Source organism: Xenopus laevis, chromosome 5S (genome assembly GCF_017654675.1).
Source record: "Xenopus laevis strain J_2021 chromosome 5S, Xenopus_laevis_v10.1, whole genome shotgun sequence".
In the NCBI taxonomy this organism is placed as follows: domain Eukaryota; kingdom Metazoa; phylum Chordata; class Amphibia; order Anura; family Pipidae; genus Xenopus; species Xenopus laevis.
This window is the reverse complement of record NC_054380.1, coordinates 30450646-30469290: the sequence shown is the minus strand read 5'-3', so window position 1 is coordinate 30469290 and position 18645 is coordinate 30450646. Positions and strand designations below refer to the sequence as shown.

The 18645-nt window shown below is 41.5% G+C and overlaps 1 protein-coding gene across 1 annotated transcript; it reads left to right on the top strand.

Moving 5' to 3' along the window:
* The first annotated feature begins 53 nt into the window (after positions 1-53).
* Positions 54-18165, top strand: eif4a3.1.S (eukaryotic translation initiation factor 4A3, gene 1 S homeolog). The gene is given in 14 exon segments (NM_001090731.1): positions 54-93; positions 95-104; positions 107-234; positions 2860-2932; positions 6600-6666; positions 6876-6938; positions 13574-13706; positions 14277-14357; positions 15075-15216; positions 15525-15663; positions 16611-16726; positions 17234-17341; positions 17706-17833; positions 18149-18165. Coding segments are annotated over 14 exon segments (1245 nt in total).
* Positions 18166-18645: the final 480 nt, after the last annotated feature.

The following is an 18645-nucleotide window of genomic DNA, read 5'->3' as shown; positions in this document are numbered from 1 at the left end:
CTTGTGAGTAGATTCTTTCGTTCGCGCTGCTCTTGCACATTCGATAAGGGAAAATGGCGGCCGCAGCTGTTGCAGGAGTTGCCGGGTTGACCAGCGGCGCAGGCCGCAAGCGGCTTTTACGGGAGGAGGATATGACCAAGGTGGAGTTCGAGACCAGCGAGGAGGTGGATGTAACGCCAACGTTTGATACGATGGGGCTGAGGGAAGACCTTCTGAGAGGCATCTATGCTTATGGTAATGGGATGTGAGCGCACACCGGGGAGCGGCTTCTATAATTCCGTTGTCTGTGACGGAACACTGGGGCTCATTTACTAACTGCGCACAGCTCTACATTGGCGCTAGTTTCTTTTATTATACAAGGTACACGCTGTTGTCGATGGCGTGGGCAGTGCTTGCTGCGAGTAGTCTACTTACTATCCATTGTTTTCTTGCACTAAACACTACAGCACCGGCAATTGTTAATGCACTTCTTTTCTACTTCCTTATTCCTACTGGTGCGAGTAAAGTAAATCAGCTGTCCAATGAGAAGCCTCTGTAGAATGTGCTGCTCCTTATCCTAAAGCCTAATTACCCGCAACTATGGGCTAGTGAGTGATTTGTTCATACAGAGGCGTCTCCATGAACTGCTGATTTGTTTGGGTTGTGTTTATATGGGCAGAAAGTAGAATGTGACTATAATTACACATTAAATTGGGCTCATGTTGAAAAAGGGGAATATACTGCCCCTTTAGGGCAGATACACACACTCCGATTCGGGTAGATCAGTCGCCCAGTGACTCTCTTCTTCGAGGCAACTAATCTCCCTGAACTGCCGACTAGAATGGAAATCGCCGGCGGGATGGATATCTGAACGCTTCGTTTTCCGAAAGTCGCCCAAAGTTGCCTCATGAGGAAACTTCAGGTGACTTCTGAAAACAAAGCGCTTAAGAGAATTCCTTAAGAAATTTCCCAGAATTGTACTCTGGGGTCCTTCTTTGGTATGGCAGGCTCTGGGTTTTGTTGTACAGCTGAAAAGTTGCAGGACGAGTTTCTTTGAGTATGGAAAGGGCACGTCTGACGAATGATGGAGATTAAGTTAGGGTATACTGTTGTCCATGGGCAGAAGAGAACATCTATTCCCTTGTGGTATATTCTGGTAGGGTAGTTTAAAGAAACAGTAACATCAAAAAATAAGTGTTTTTTAAAGTAATGAAAATATAATGCAGTGTTGTCCTGCACTGGTAAAACTGCTGTGTTTGCTTCAGAAACTCTAATTTGTTTATATAAATAAGCTGCTGTGTAGCAATGGGAGGAGAAAAGACTCGGGTTACACAGCAGATAGCAAATAAGCTCTGTCTGTCTAATGGTGTTATCTGTTATCCATTCGTTAACCTGTGCCACATAGCCTTTTTTTCAATTTCCGCCATTGCTCCTCAGCAGCTTGTTTATATGAACTATAGTAGTGTTTCTCAAGCAAACACATCAGTTTTACCAGTGCAGGGTAACAGTACATGATATTTTCATTACTTTAAAACACTTACATTTTTTGGCGTTACTGTTCCTTTAACTTTCTTAATTTGTGAAAGCGTTGAGTAGTAAAGAAGTAATATGAGCTAATAATAGATACGGAAATGATGGTATTAGAAGGTGATCCCCAACTAGTGGCTCATGAGCAACCTGTCGCTTACAACCCCTTGGATGTTACTCTCGGTGCTCTCAAAGCAGGTACTTATTTTTTAATTTCAGACTTGTTATAACTTTTGGTTGCTGTAAACCAGTGGTACTGCCAAATAGAGCCTCCTGTAGGCTGCCAGTCCACATCGGAGCTATCGAATAGCAAATCACACACATCATTTGGCATCCCCGGGGACTTTCTTCATGTTTGTGTTGCTCCCCAATGTAGTTTACAGGTTTAAAAGGTTGGGGATGTCTGTATTAAGGCAATAGACACAAAATAATCAGTGCAATTGAGTACAATGACATGCAAGCGCATAGCTTCTCAGGCTTTAGAGCAAACCCGGATAGGGGCTTATGAAGAAGTGGCTTAAAGGAATTGTTCAGTGTGAAAATAAAAACTGAGTAAATAGATAGGCTGTGCAAAATAAAAAATGTTTCTAATATAGTTAGATAGCCAGAAATGTAATATATAAAGGCTGGAGTGACTGGATGTCTAACATAATAGCCAGAACACTACTTCCTGCTTTTCAGCTCTATAACTCTGAGTTAGTAAGTGACTTGAAGGGGGAGCACAGTATATACTGTATCTGTTCAGTGAGTTTGTAATTGATCCTCCGCATTCATCTTATATTGAAAAGCAACAGATATGACCCATGAGCCTCCCCCTCAAGTCTCTGATTGATTACTGCCTGGTAACCAATCAGCGTAAACCAAGAGAGCTGAAAAGCAGGAAGTAATGTTCTGGCAATTATGTTAGACATCCAGTCACTCCAGCCTTTATACATTACATTTTTGGCTAACTAACTATATTAGGAACATGTTTTATTTTGTACAGTCTATCTATTTACACAGGTTTTATTTTTACACTGAACAATTCCTTTACAGTGGCCATACAAGGGTAGAATAAAGCTGTCTATGTTGGACCTTTAGACCAATTTGGCAGTTTATCTGCCAAGGTTTGGGGGCTTCCAACAGGTCTTCCTGATCGAAATCTGGCCAAGATTTTGTTCAGGGAGGTTTCATTTTTCTCGTGATCAAGGAATGCATTGGCTAGTTGAATCAGTCCTCATCCCATCAGTAGCAAAAATTAGTACCTATAAAAGTAAATCAGCCCCAATGTTTTTACTACATGCAGTTGCCTTATATGGAATGCACAGTACAAAATCCTTTACAATTTCTAATCACTTGTTTTACTGTTTGCAGGATTTGAGAAACCATCGGCTATACAACAGAGGGCAATCAAGCAGATTATCAAAGGAAGGGATGTGATCGCACAGTAAGTAGAACTGTAATTATACATTTATTAGCATAGTCGTCTTCAGGTTAAAAGGTCTGTTGCATTAAGTGGCGGGTTGTTTATCAACACTAGATACATCTGCACTTGGGCAGCAACCTCTGGCAGCTGTTTTATAGCTTTGTTTTTCCTGCAGCTGGCTGACAAAAAAGCAAATCACTTCACTAGTTGCAAAGGGTTATTGTCCAGGTTTGCCCAGTGTTAATAAGTAAACTAAATGCAGAATAGCGAGTGTGACTGTTTGCCTTCATACAAGTAAATACTCTTTTGGGGATGGGCCCAGGTTATTAGTACAAATCCACCATCTACTTTATATGTGCCAAACAATAACACCACCCCACAATAACAATACAAAAGAATACAACTTAATAAATCGTGGTACCTATTAAAGTTAAATACAAGCTTCAGAAGAAAAGCTTGCTTTTAAGTGTTATAGCTATATAAGAATGAAAACCATAAAACCTTTAAAAATACTGGTAAACACTTTTTATTTGAGGGGAATGGGGTGGGTAATTTACCTTTTCCTGGAAAAGTCAACACTTGAGTAAATCTGAAAAAAATATAAAAGAAAATAGGCACGTAGTAGTAGTAGTAGTAGTAGTAGTAGTAGTAGTAGTAGTAGTAGTAGTAGTAGTAGTAGTAGTAGTAGTAGTAGTAGTAGTAGTAGTAGTAGTAGTAGTAGTAGTAGTAGTAGTAGTAGTAGTAGTAGTAGTAGTAGTAGTAGTAGTAGTAGTAGTAGTAGTAGTAGTAGTAGTAGTAGTAGTAGTAGTAGTAGTAGTAGTAGTAGTAGTAGTAGTAGTAGTAGTAGTAGTAGTAGTAGTAGTAGTAGTAGTAGTAGTAGTAGTAGTAGTAGTAGTAGTAGTAGTAGTAGTAGTAGTAGTAGTAGTAGTAGTAGTAGTAGTAGTAGTAGTAGTAGTAGTAGTAGTAGTAGTAGTAGTAGTAGTAGTAGTAGTAGTAGTAGTAGTAGTAGTAGTAGTAGTAGTAGTAGTAGTAGTAGTAGTAGTAGTAGTAGTAGTAGTAGTAGTAGTAGTAGTAGTAGTAGTAGTAGTAGTAGTAGTAGTAGTAGTAGTAGTAGTAGTAGTAGTAGTAAGTAGTAGTAGTAGTAGTAGTAGTAGTAGTAGTAGTAGTAGTATAGTAGTAGTAGTAGTAGTAGTAGTAGTAGTAGTAGTAGTAGTAGTAGTAGTAGTAGTAGTAGTAGTAGTAGTAGTAGTAGTAGTAGTAGTAGTAGTAGTAGTAGTAGTAGTAGTAGTAGTAGTAGTAGTAGTAGTAGTAGTAGTAGTAGACGACTGCATAGTATACTTTATATAGTTATAAATAACGAGGGAGGCTAAAACATGAATTTATCCCCTTAGTGGTTTGTCTTCCACCTGTACATTTCGAGCACCTGCCATCTAAGCTGGGTGACCCTTTGACCTTCCTCTTAGAAATGTGTGGGTAGAGGGTTTAACACGAAACGCGTTAGGAGGAGAAATGTTGGGGAAATAAAGTTACTTTTTAATCCACCACTGACCTCTGGTTTGTGAACGCAGCAGTTTTGAAGTGATTTTCGGCTACAGGGTTTCCTGCTTTAAAGGGGAACTGTCGCGAAAATGAACATTTAATATAAGCTTCAGCATACTGAACTAAAAAGTTTTCTAAATACAATTAAAAATTCTGTACTGTTACTGAAATAATCAAGTTTATCTTCGCTATTCCTCTCAGCGTCTTTCATCTCATTCTCTCTTCATGCAGCAGTTGGGTGTCAGATAATCATTGACAGTTAGATCCAATATATCTTATAGGAGAGCTCCTTTTGCCTAGAAGATGTATTAGAGCTCACTCATAAAATAGCCAGACACCATGTCTCTCTACGTGCAGAGTTTGTGCAAAAGGCTGTTATTTTATTAGATTTTGTTTGTACAGGTATGGGATCTGTTATCCAGAATGCTCCGGACTTGGGGGATTCCAGATAATGGATCTTTCCGTAATTTGGATCTACATGCATTAAGTCTACTAGAAAATTATGTAAATATGAAATAAACCTTTGCTTCCGATAAGGATTAATTACATTTTAGTTGGAATCAAGTACAAGGTACTGTTTTATTATTACAGAGGAGTAATACAAATTTGGATTATTTGGATAAAATGGAGTCTATTCTATGGGAGACAGGCATTCTGTAATTCGAAGCTTTCTGGAAAACATGTTTCCGGATAACTGATCCCATACCTGTACTGGAATCTGTTATTTGAGTGAGCTCTAATACATCTGCTAGGAATGGAAGCCCCCCCCCCTATAAGATATATAGGATGTTGGTTCCAATGAACGAATTAATCAACCAATCAATATCTGACACTCAACTGCTGCAAGAAGATAGAATGAAGAGAAACAGATGCTGAGAGAGGGATAGTGAAGATACACTTAATTATTTCAGAAATGATACAGAATATTTGATTGTATTAAGAAAGTTTCTTATTTCAGTGTGATGTTTATATTAAATTTTCATTTTCGTGATAGTCCCCCTTTAACAATTTTAATCTCATCTTTGTGTTGCTTTTTTGGAAATGGTTTATAGTTTCTGATGGCAGACTTGTGCTCATTCAAGTGCATTTTATGAGGCCTACTTTTGCCCAATATAAGCCAGTTTGCATGGACATTTAAGACAGTATACCACCTGCACAAGTTGCAGTTATGGAATCCTTTCAGAGGGTGTTTTGTGCCCTTTTGGGGATGTATCACACTGTCACATCCTTTATAATGCCTTAAACTTACCCTATAGCTGTATTTATAAATTAAATGTAATGTAAATGTATCATCCTTTTCCAATCTGGGAATATCCTTACATTCATGAGGGAAAGAAATGATAACTTGCTGTTGACTGAATATATCATTATTTCAGCATGTCTTGGATAATAAGAAATCCATATTGTTCCAGATTTGCTGCTGTTTGTTACATTTATAGGTTTTATGCAGGTCGAACAGAATTAAGGGGCAGATTTATCAAAGTGTGAATTTGGAAGTCACCACAATAAAACTCACTTTCTATTCATTCCTATGGGATTTTTAAAAGTGTTTTTATCAAATGGTTAACTACATTGATAAATACGATTCTAAAAATCCCATAGGAATGAATAGATCATGGGTACGTTTTTCTGTGGTGACTTCTAATCTCACATTTTGATAAATTTCCCCCTAAATCTCATGCCAATCCACAGTGCTTCCTTTTTCCCCCCTTTGGAACTCTCACATGACCTATGCGGAGGAGTTTCCTGGAGGGAGGGTAGTATCTAGGCAGTAGAACGAGAAAAACTCTGGCACTCGAGGCAAGTGAAATGCAGGGTTTCCCCTTGCTTTTTATTTCTCGTTCTACTATATATTGGGGGTTGGCCTACCCTGTACCCTGTGCACCAGGCGTTCTCTGTGAAGTTATTAGAGTGTGCTCTGCTTCACCTTGTTCCTAGTATCTAGGCAGCCCTGTGGTGGCTCAGGGGCATGGCCAAAATGTTCTCGTTTTAAAAGTATAAATTTACCTGCTGGGTTTCCAGCCCACAGAGAATGAGTATTATATATATCTGTCATGTAGAACACTACTTATGTGCTTACGTTTTGTTAGAAGATAAATCATTCTCATCTGCTTTTTTTTTTTTTAACAAAGTTTTTGTTTTCCTTTAGATCACAGTCTGGTACAGGCAAAACAGCAACTTTTTGTGTTTCTGTGCTACAGTGTTTGGATATTCAGGTAATTAGGTTACGCAATACCTTGCACTAAACTCTTCATAACGGACTTAAATATAAGATCCCCTATCTTCATCTTTTTAGCCACAATTAGGGCATAACTACACCAAGCTTGGCCTCCACGTTTTTATATTCTCTATTTACCTTAAATACTTGTATTGAATTGGTCTTTTGCAATAAATTGATTGCAGTTCTTTTATTTTTTTTCATTAGGTCCGTGAAACCCAAGCCTTGATTTTAGCACCCACCAGAGAGTTAGCAGGGCAAATTCAGAAGGTAAGATCCCTTAATATTCTGCTGATCAGTGAGAAACTGTTGTACTCCGCAAATGCTTCTGCTTTTTGATAGTTTCAATGCTTCCCTTGCCAGCAGGGCAGTGCTTTGCTTGTTGTATTAGAGCTGATGACAGATGATGCCTAAAGGCAAAAAAAATAAAATGCATTTTTTACTTTCTTTAATGAAAAAGAAACCTACCTATCCAACATACTTTATTTAAAAAAAAATTCTGTAGCTTTTATAAGAAACCTGACTGTATGCAGCAATTCTCTCTTCATTTACTTAATTTGACTGCTGGGGATAGGAAACAGAGTCCCTAGCTGCTCTGTAGGGAAAAAGTCATACTTTTAAACAGCAGGATGGAGGGACTTCCCAGAACTTGAGCAGCTTTGTTTGTTTCCCTGTAGAACAGCCAGCGACTATGAAGAGATTCATATCTGCAGCAGTCAGAGCAAGTAAATGAAGGGGGAATTTCACTGCATACAGTCAAGTTTCTTATAAAAACTTTTTCAGTTAAAGTAAAAATTATATTTGATTTTTGCCTTTACATCCTAGTTTCCAACTTCAGCTGCAGGGACAAAGATCATGAAGCCAGATTTAAATAGATAAACTGGGATTCTATTTGGAGGACCCAGTGCAGTCTGCATATTGGATTATTAGTCTTGCTGTATCAGCTTTGGCAGATATTATTTGACTTGTGCTGTTTTGATCATTTATGACTATCCCTAAGCAGCCCAGACCACACTGAGCATGTGCACAGTCTTGGTCTTGCAAAGATGTTTCTCTGTCGTCTTAGGGGGACACAGGGAACCATGGGGTTAAGCTCCATCCTCCAGGAGGCAGGACACTTGAAATTAATTAATTAAGGGGCGTGCCCTTCAGGCTTTACCCCCTACACTGTACCTTCCTATTCAGTTTTTTAAGTGTCCTGCTCCCGGGAGGTTGGACCGACGTGTGATTCCACGTTCAGCCCATGGCTGATACCCAGGGTGAGGCCTGAAAGCAGGGTTACCTGTCTTTAAATAGGAAGCCCCCTACGAGGTGAAACGCACCGGGGTCACTCTCTAGCTATTGCTATATCGACCACCCAGACGTTGCCTGCACTGACTGATTCAGGGCAGAAGGTTTGGCCGGTGTGGGGGTAAGTGGCACATCACCTGTAATTTTTGCAGTAACGTTGCCTTATGGTTTGGGGACCCCCCCCCCCCACTGGGCTACCCCCCCCACCCCTGGGGGGGGCGATCCCCCCCCTCTCCCCCCCCCCCCCCGCTCTCTCTTCCGCTCCAGCACCTGCTCTGCCTGCTCCTCGGCTCCTTCTGGGTGTCCTGTCCTTATCCTTCTGGGTCTGGCCGGTGTTGACGCGTCTATTGCGCACTCTGGGCTTGACTCTGGAGGGAGGTGGATGGGTCCGTTGCGCCTCTCTGTGGTCCGTCTATCAGCGCAATGAAGTGGAACGCAATGCGTTCCACTTCCTCTGTTCGCCGGCGGCCATTTTCTTTGGCGCGAAAGTGAGCACCTGTGCGCATGCGCGCACGGGTTGGAACGCAACTTGCGTTCCAGCGGCCATTTTGGAACGGAGATCCGAAGGGAGAGCAGCAGGCAGCTACTCTTTCTGTCTAAAAAAGTCTGGATGTGATTTCGGCAGTGCCCCTCTCTCTCTACCTTCCTATTCTATGGCAGAAGGTAGGTCAGTGGGACTGTTCTCAAGGGCAGGGGGGAAGAAGCCCTTAACAGCACAGGTGAGATACCTTGCTTGCTCAAAATGCCAGAAAAAGTTTCCAGGGGGCCAGGCTGAGCCGCTTTGTGGGTCCTGCTCCTTGGAGCAGGGGATACTACTGCTCATGGGGGCCTCTCAGCTGCGTCCGCTATGACTGCTCCGCAGACGGTTTCTCAGGATTTAGACTCTGGAGCTGCAGCAGAGCCTCCTCCCCCTCTATGGGCAGTCCAATTATCTCAATCTCTGGCATCATTACAAGGGTTGCCTGCCATTGCAGATAACCTTGGAAAGGTTCTTGTTCAGCTTAGCCATAGAACTGGCGCCAAGCGTAGACGGGTGAACGACGCAAGAGGGGACACTGTCAACTCTGCTGTGTCTGACGAATCTTCCCCTGAGCTCCACTCTTCTCACTCTGAAGGTGAGGTTGGATCTTCTGACTATTCATCCGCAGATGAGGAAGAACATCAGGATGAGGGAAAGGATCGTGACAGTTTTCATGATGTAGACGGGATTATTAAGGGTGTCCTTGAGGTTCTTAATATATCCCAGAAGCCCAAACAGACAGGAGAGGCATCTAGCCTATTCAAGAGGCAACATAAGTCAGCTGTATGTTTCCCAGAAAATGAACAACTTCAAGGTTTAGTTCAGAATGAGTGGAATTCCCCTGAACACAAGTTTCAGGCGACTAAAAAATTCTCTAAATCATATCCCTTTCCAAAAGAGCTAGTTGATACTTGGTCTAATCCACCATCAGTTGATGCCCCAGTGTCTAGACTGTCAAAGTCCACCACATTACCAGTTACTGACGCAGCAGCATTTAAGGACCCTTCTGACAGAAGGCTAGAGGGGTTCCTTCGTGCAATTTACACCTCTGCAGGGTCGGCTCTACGCCCTTGCCTGGCTTCAGCGTGGGTCTCCAGAGCCATACAGGCATGGTCTGAGTCGCTTGCCAAGGACATTCTAGACAGGGTTCACCGACAGGAGTTGTTATCGTCGGTACAGACTATTGCTGAGGCATCTAGTTACCTTTGTGACACCACCCTTGATACTTCACAAATTACTGCCCGGACTTCAGCATTGTCCGTAGCAGCACGCAGAACATTATGGCTCAAAAATTGGTCTGCGGACCTTAGTTCCAAAAAGTCACTCACTTCTCTGCCGTTCAAGGGACATCGTCTGTTTGGAGAAGAACTGGAGAAGATTATCTCCCAGGCGACGGGGGGGAAGAGTACCTTTCTCCCACAGACCAGAGGCCGAGCATCCACCTCAAATAGAAGGGGGAAATTTTTTCGTGGCCAAAGTGGCAGATTTTCAAGGCGTAACAATTCTCCACAAAGGTCCCACTTTCGGGCCAAAGTCGGTGAGAAAGGCCGGCCCGCTTGGAAAAACAACAGGCCTCACAACAAACCCTCAGGGGAGAAGCCCGCCTCAGCATGACGGGGCATCACCTCCGGAATCGTTGGATTGGATAGGGGGCAAATTACTTCGATTCCGGGAGGAATGGATGAAGCATTCTTCGGATGCATGGGTCACAGAAATAGTGACAGAGGGTTATCATTTAGATTTCTCAAGCACGCCACCCGGAAGATTCCTCATGTCCAGAGTCCCCCACTGTGCTCAGAAGGCTCAAGCCTTTCTACAATGTATAGAAAAGTTGGAGCGATCCGGGGTAATCAGTCCAGTACCAACCAAAGAGAGATTCTCCGGTTTTTACTCGAACCTATTTACAGTACCAAAGAGGGACGGTTCTCTCAGACCTGTGCTCGACCTCAAGGGTCTCAACAAATTCATCCGATCAGTACGGTTCAAGATGGAAACGTTGAGATCTGTCATTCGAACTGATGATGTCCCTGGACATAAGGGACGCATACCTGCATGTTCCGATTTGGCCCCTCCATCACTGCTACCTACGATTTGCCTTCCAGAACAAACACTATCAATTTGTGGCACTCCCATTCGGATTGTCGTCCGCTCCCAGGGTTTTCACCAAGTTGATGGCGGTGACAGCTGCAACGTTGAGACTGCAGGGGATTTCCGTGACCCCCTATCTGGACGACCTCCTGTTAAAGGCCAGTTCAGAAACGAGGGCCAAGGAGCATCTAGACCAAGCAGTTCAGCTACTCCAGAGTTTCGGATGGACCATCAACTGGTCGAAGTCCAGCCCAGATCCCCGTCACAGGATGATATTCCTCGGCCTGGAATTCGATACGATCACACAGACTGTAACATTTCCCATGGACAAGCAGGCCAGGATCAGAGATCAAGTTCAACATCTTCTGTCCAGTCAAAGCACGACAGTACACAAGGCGATGCAAGTACTGGGAACAATGGTTTCGGCCATCGAGGCAGTTCCATTTGCGCAAATACATCTTCGGTCTCTCCAAGCCAACATTCTAGCAACGTGGAAAGGGGGACCTCTATCCCGACCCATGTCCTTGTCACGACAGGCGAGGGCGGAATTACAGTGGTGGATGAGATCGGAGAATCTAGCTGCAGGTCAATCGTGGGCAACACCGGAGTGGATTGTGATATCAACAGACGCCAGCCTCCAGGGCTGGGGGGCAACATGGGACGAGCAGTCTGCCCAAGGGCTTTGGTCTCCAGAGGAAGCCAAACTACCAATAAATATTCTAGAGCTGAGAGCGGTAAAATTGGCCCTCGTCCAGTGGACAGACCGACTAAGAGAAAAGCCCATACGCGTCCAAAGCGACAATGCTACGACAGTAGCGTACATAAATCGTCAAGGAGGGACACGAAGTCGGGCGGCCCTGGCAGATTTTTCTCTGGGCGGAAAACAACTCAGTAAAATTATCTGCAATACACATTCCAGGAGTGTCCAACACAAAGGCGGACTTTCTCAGTCGGAATCAGCTGGATCCAGGAGAATGGGAACTGCATCCAGAGGCGTTCAATCAGCTGACAGACCAGTGGGGAATCCCCAGCATAGACTTCATGGCTTCCAGAAACAATCGAAAAGTACCAAGATTCTTTGCCCGCCGCAGGGATCCGTTAGCAGTGGGGGTGGATGCCATGACTCAGCGCTGGCAATTCAATCTAGCATATGTCTTCCCACCTCTTCCAATGCTACCAAGGGTACTCAAAAAGATAAAGCAATCTCAGTTGATAGTCATTGTAGTGGCACCGTATTGGCCCCGGAGGACCTGGTTCACCGATCTGCAGGAGATGTCAATAGAACAGCCGATCCGGCTGGACAGCAGACCAGATCTCCTCCTGCAGGGACCCATATTAAATCACAATCCCGGACTCTTCGCTTTGACGGGATGGCTGTTGAAAGGTCCATCTGGCGACGCCAAGGGCTAGATGAAGAAGTCATACTCACTATGATAAAAGCTCGAAAAGCCTCGTCTTCCAAATCATACCACAGAGTGTGGCAGTCTTACCTCAATTGGTGCAAGGAGTCTCATTTTCCATTCCTTGAATTGCAGCTACCACGGATCCTTTCCTTCCTACAAAGAGGACTACAATTAGGTCTTAAGCTCAGCTCGCTCAAGGTCCAGGTGTCAGCCTTGTCAATCCTGTTTCAATCTCGCTTAGCGAATGAAGACTTGATACGCACGTTTCTGCAGGGAGTGGCCCATATCGTGCCGCCATTCCGTACTCCAGTGGCTGGCTGGGATCTCAATGTAGTGTTGGAAGCTCTGCTGGACCCACCATTCGAACCATTGTCTTCTATTTCCGATACATGGGTCACCTATAAGGTAGTGTTCCTCGTGGCGATATCATCGACCAGACGGGTTTCTGAACTTAGTGCCTTATCGTGTGCTCCTCCTTATCTCATATTCCATAAAGATAAAGCCGTTCTTCGTACGCTTCCAACCTTTCTACCCAAGGTAGTTTCAGACTTTCATATGAATCAAGAAATTGTGGTTCCTTCTCTATGTCCGGAACCCAAGAATGAGAAGGAACGCAGACTTCATAATTTGGACGTGGTCAGAGCATTACGATGGTATGTGGACAGATCTAAATCTTTCCGAAAGTCGCAGGCCCTGTTTGTTATACCATCAGGCCCTCGTCGGGGCCAGGCAGCCTCAAAAGTGACAATATCAAGATGGATCAGAGAATCAATCAAGCAAGCATACTCTGTGAAGGGAAGATCGGCGCCTGAAGGACTTCGGGCTCACTCCACCAGAGCAGTGGGAGCCTCTTGGGCGTGGCGAAACTCTGCTTCCTTGGAGCAGATCTGTAAGGCGGCTACCTGGTCTTCTGTTCACACTTTCTCTAAATTTTACAAAGTTGACACCTTTTCCTCAGCCGAGGCTGCCTTTGGGCGACAGGTGTTGCATTCAGTAATTAAATAATTTGCAGTACTCTTGTACATAGTTATAGCTCGCTCCCACCCTGCTGTTTGGGACTGCTTTGTTAAGTCCCCATGGTTCCCTGTGTCCCCCTAAGACGACAGAGAAAACAGGATTTTTGATACTCACCGTTAAATCTGTTTCTCTGTAGTCATAAGGGGGACACAGGGCTTCCCACCCTTGTCGAGCTATTGACATTTGGTCTAGTTTTGTTCAGTTTCACTGTTTACTTTCTGCCTGTGTATTTCGGTGATTACGTTCGCAGCTTTGGGACAAACTGAATAGGAAGGTACAGTGTAGGGGGTAAAGCCTGAAGGGCACGACCCTTAATTAATTAATTTCAAGTGTCCTGCCTCCTGGAGGATGGAGCTTAACCCCATGGTTCCCTGTGTCCCCCTTATGACTACAGAGAAACAGATTTAACGGTAAGTATCAAAAATCCTGTTTTAACAAAGTTACAAGAACGTGAGCCCCTGTGGCTAACTTTGAAAGCATAAATCATTTGTTTGATTAGGCTTCTGGTGCAGGAGGTTTATGTTTAGTATACAAAATACAGCATTTCTAGTATTATTCTATTTTATCTAATTTGCATGTTTGTTTAGGTGTTGCTTGCTTTGGGGGACTACATGAATGTGCAGTGTCATGCGTGTATTGGAGGCACAAATGTTGGAGAGGATATCCGAAAATTGGATTATGGGCAGCACGTTGTTGCTGGAACACCAGGGCGTGTTTTTGGTGAGTCTAACAAACTTCAGTATGCCTCAGTGAGTACAAAACTGTTTGTAACTTTCTCAGTAGTGGTTTTTATTTTATGTATGAATTTAAAATGTTGAACTAAAAGACAAAAAACAGTTAAGGAAGGGAGAGAGTGCCCTAGCTCACTCTATAACAGGTCTCTTCAAACAAATGTTGCCTACCGGGAAGTTTGTAGGTAGAATGTTGAAAAGCCCTCTGCCTTTCTTAAATTTTGCCAATAGGCTCATCCACTTAAAAATAAGTTAACACTTTTTAAAATTCTCCCTTACCATTGATTTTTCAAGAACCCCAGTAGTAAAGCCTGTTTTTAATTTGAGTTATTGAACTTGACAAAAGAGAGGACCATTTTTGTGTGAAGTTCTATGTTAAAATGTATTCTAGAAGTGGGATACATCTAGTGGATTTCTGTATAGGTATTGTATTTGTTGAGTTAAACAAACACACACAATATTTGTATTGTTGATGGATAAGTTTCGATGGAGAGGATTCCAACATGGCCTCTGAAATCTTTGCAGTGTTAATAAGAAATTCTTTTTTTACTCGCTACAGATATGATTCGACGCAGAAGTTTAAGAACTCGGGCCATTAAAATGTTAGTGCTGGATGAAGCTGATGAAATGTTGAATAAGGGTATGTCATTCTAATGTCTTAATGTTCATTGTAAAAATGGTTTATCATCAAGCTAATGATGGGCCAAACTGTACTCTTTTCTGTCAAGTCTGTCCTTCAAAAATAAAATCTAAAATCAGGCTCAACCAAAGGATGTCATTGTTTTTCACAAACCTACAAGATGTTCAGACCAGAGAATATGTACATTTACTTAATATCCATGTTTCATAAACTTGCATGTTTTATATCTGTTCTGGAGTCTATTCTCCGCTATTCTGCAATATCTTATTAATTCTTAATCACTCTGTATTCGTTAAGGATGTAAATCCAACAGATGTCAACAATCAGTAATTCACTTTTTCTTGGAGTAGATATTTCCAGTACCCACAAATAGAAGTCATTTTTATTGAATTGATAGCTCCAGAGTACACAATGCATAATAAAGACTTTACAGTAATTGGACAGTGTCCTGTTGGACCATACAAGTAGTTTTACATTAATGCTAGCCATTTAAATATATGCCTTACACATAAAGTGCATGTCTATGACAATACATGAGGCGCAAATGAGAACTTAATTTAAGTAATTACCAGAAACCATAAAATAACCATTTTCCCAATCTAATATAGGTTACTTTTGTAAATAGAATGATTATTTATTGGGCTCTTTTGACTTTTCAATACACGGTCTTGTGTCTGAGATGATATTAAAAAAAAAAAATCATTAAATATATTTCAGGTTTCAAGGAGCAGATTTATGATGTATACAGGTATCTGCCTCCAGCAACACAAGTTTGTTTAATCAGTGCTACGCTGCCACATGAAATCCTGGAAATGACCAATAAGTTTATGACTGATCCCATCCGTATCCTTGTGAAACGGTGAGTAATGGCATCTTTCTTGGTTTTTCGTTTTCATAGCAATTGCCTAGCTTTCATTCTTCAGTTTACTACAAGGGCACTTGAAACCTGTCAGAGTAGCTTCTTCATCTCACAATGCCCTGCAACATGTTATATAACCATGCATGTGTGTGGGGAGAGGTAGTTTAACATTTGGATTTCTTGTTTTGTAATGCTCGATCCTAGTTTTGTACCAGATCTTTAAAAATAACTTGTGAAATAAACGTACTGCAGGCTCATGTGTAAAACCTTTTGGAAACTTTATGCGAAGTTACTTCCTTTCCCTCTAGTGATGAGTTGACACTGGAAGGCATCAAGCAGTTTTTTGTGGCAGTGGAGAGAGAAGAGTGGAAGTTTGATACTTTGTGTGATTTATATGACACTTTGACTATTACACAAGCTGTAATCTTCTGCAACACCAAGAGAAAGGTATGAAGTTTACATAGCTTGTTTATAACTCCTTAGTGATATTGTGACAAGCTGGTCAATTTTTGAAGAAATAATGTGGCATTCCCAGGTCAGTAGGTTATTGTGTCCATGCCTTTAGGAGTGAGGGTGTTGCAAGGCTGTTAAAGGAGAAGGAAAAGCTAAAATTAAGCTTTATCAGAAAGGTCTATATAAATACACCAGTAAACCCTCAAAGTAATGCTGCTCTGAGTCCTCTCAAAAGAAACCCTGCATTTCTTTCAATCTATTGTGTACTCATGGGCTTCTGTATCAGACTTCCTGTTTTCAGCATAAACCTCCAGGGCAGGGCTTGAGCATGCTCAGTTTGCTCCTCTCCCCCCTCCCATCCCTGCTGTAATCTGAGCTCAGAGCTGTAAGTGAGCAGGGAGAGACTCAGGCAGGACGTGATGTCACACCAAGTTTATATGGCAGCTTCTATCCTAAACAAACAGAGACAGTGTCTACAGCTGTTTACTCGGGTATAGTAAAGCATTCTGCAGAATAAATATAGCATTCTAGCTTGCACTATTGTGGCTAATCTGTTGCCAATAAACTGTCTTGGAGCTTTCCTTCTCCTTTAACATGGGTGGGAGTTGCATTAACTGGGGGTGCCATTTTGGTTCTGCCAGCTATAAATAGACACATTATTTTAGGATATTTAACTGCTTGCTTGTTTTTTTTCTTTTGAAAAGGCACTAGCCAAAAGACAAAATGTTTGTCTGTTGTATACAGTATTTGATGATCTAACAGGAGGAGAGCTTACTGACTTAGCACATACATGGCAGCTCACTTACAAGAAAACTGAAACATTGTTAAATGCCAAATAATACATGCTTTGAGGCAAGAATCTCAACAAGACAGAAATTTTTACAAACTCGGGGAGATTTGTGTTAAACTTCAGGAAACTGAAGGATGTTCTGTATTTACAGGTAGATTGGTTGACTGAGAAAATGAGAGAAGCAAATTTCACCGTTTCGTCAATGCATGGTGATATGCCCCAAAAGGAGAGAGAGTCAATCATGAAAGAATTCCGATCTGGTGCAAGGTAAGGATTTTATTTGCTGTGTGGAATGTGGAAATCCTAAAGGAAGAATTTTCTGACAGCCAGGAAAGTGTGTTTGACTCACTTATTTAGATAGATAAAGCTTTAATCACCATAAAACACTTTTTAGTGGGTTGTTGTTCTGGGATTTAATCCCTTTGGGATTTAACCCCCGTATAAATTGTCTATCTCCATTGCAAACTAATGGGGGGATTAACAATTGAAACAAAACTGATTAAATTCTTTGTTCTGGTGCAAAAAAGATTGTTAAATCTGAAATTTAAAGTTTTTGCCTATTGTAATAATAGTCATATAATACAGAATGCAAATAAATTTGCTTCTAAATCATATTACATTCCTGAAATTAACAACTTTAAATTGTCTGCTTGATATAGGGGCTGTACTAACCTGTAGTGTTATGTAAAATGCTGGATTCTTTGTAACTGAAAGTTCTATTTAAATGTGGTCACATATTTGCAAATATAATGTCTGACCTCTTCTGTTTTATAGCCGAGTCCTCATATCAACGGACGTCTGGGCCCGAGGATTGGATGTGCCACAGGTCTCCTTGATTATCAACTATGATCTTCCCAATAACAGAGAATTGTACATTCACAGGTGTGTGCTACTTCTCTGTAAATCAAAATGCCTCTCCAATGCCCTTGTTATGAATGAAGCTATTAACTGAATATTTAATTATTTGGATTTGCTTTAGTTGCGTACTGAACATCTGAATTCAGTTAGGGATTTGGACAAATCAGATATGGGTCTTTGTTTCCATGTGTCTTCACAGGAATTAAGAATGAAGTGTTTAGAACCCGAATTATTGACTATTGGAATAAATGTGCTTTAATATTAATTTGAAGAATGATAATAATTAGTTTGGTATTCCTCCACATATTATATGGTGAATTTAATAATTGTCGTGGACAAGTGTACACATACATGGGTTGATTTTTTTTTTTTTTTTATTCTAATGTAGAATTGGCCGATCAGGAAGATATGGAAGAAAGGGTGTTGCCATTAACTTTGTCAAGAATGATGACATCCGTATCTTAAGAGATATTGAGCAGTACTATTCGACCCAGATTGATGAAATGCCAATGAACGGTATGCATACATCTAGCTTTATCTTGAATCACATCTGGGTTCATGGTCTTGCTAGCATTTTTTATTTTACTACTTTTGATTTCTTTATTAAGAACTTCTGTATTAAGTCGTGACCACTGCTTGTAGAACATTGTCCAGTGTCTGTGCATGGATAGTGCTGTGTGTTTCACAACAGTGTTGTGAACAGAGACTCTAATAGGTGCCTTGTATTGTATGTGCATAAGTATGTGGATACATTGGCATGTCAAACCTCATGTATACTTTGGGTAACATGAATGGGTGCCTAATTAAACTTTTGTTTCTTTCCTGTTACAGTTGCTGATCTCATTTGAAAATCCGAACTATATAAAACCTTGGAAAAAGGAGCTACAAGGAGCGGATTTCTCAACATTACAAATTTCTTTTCATTACTGCTGAAGGTTTTATTTTGTGGATTTCTGTCTTTATTTAACTGTTTATGAAACTCTGCACCCAATCCATTGTAAACCCTGTAAATAGTGCAATTGGTATCTTTTCAATAAAAAAAATCCATAAATGTATTTGTTTGATCATATTCAAAATCAGTTCTTACCCAAAGAAAAGGTGAAGTATATTGATCAGAAGGCTAAGGGGTGTGGAGGGCGAGCCATCTACGGGCACATCAGTTGTAAATTTGGACCCTAGCAACCAGATTGCTGGAGAGCTGCTGAATAAAAAACTAAACTCAAAACCAGAAATAATACAAAATGAAAACTAATTGCAAATTGTCTCCGAATACCAGTCTCTACACCATACTAAAAGTTAATTTAAAGGTGAACAGCCTCTTTAAAAAT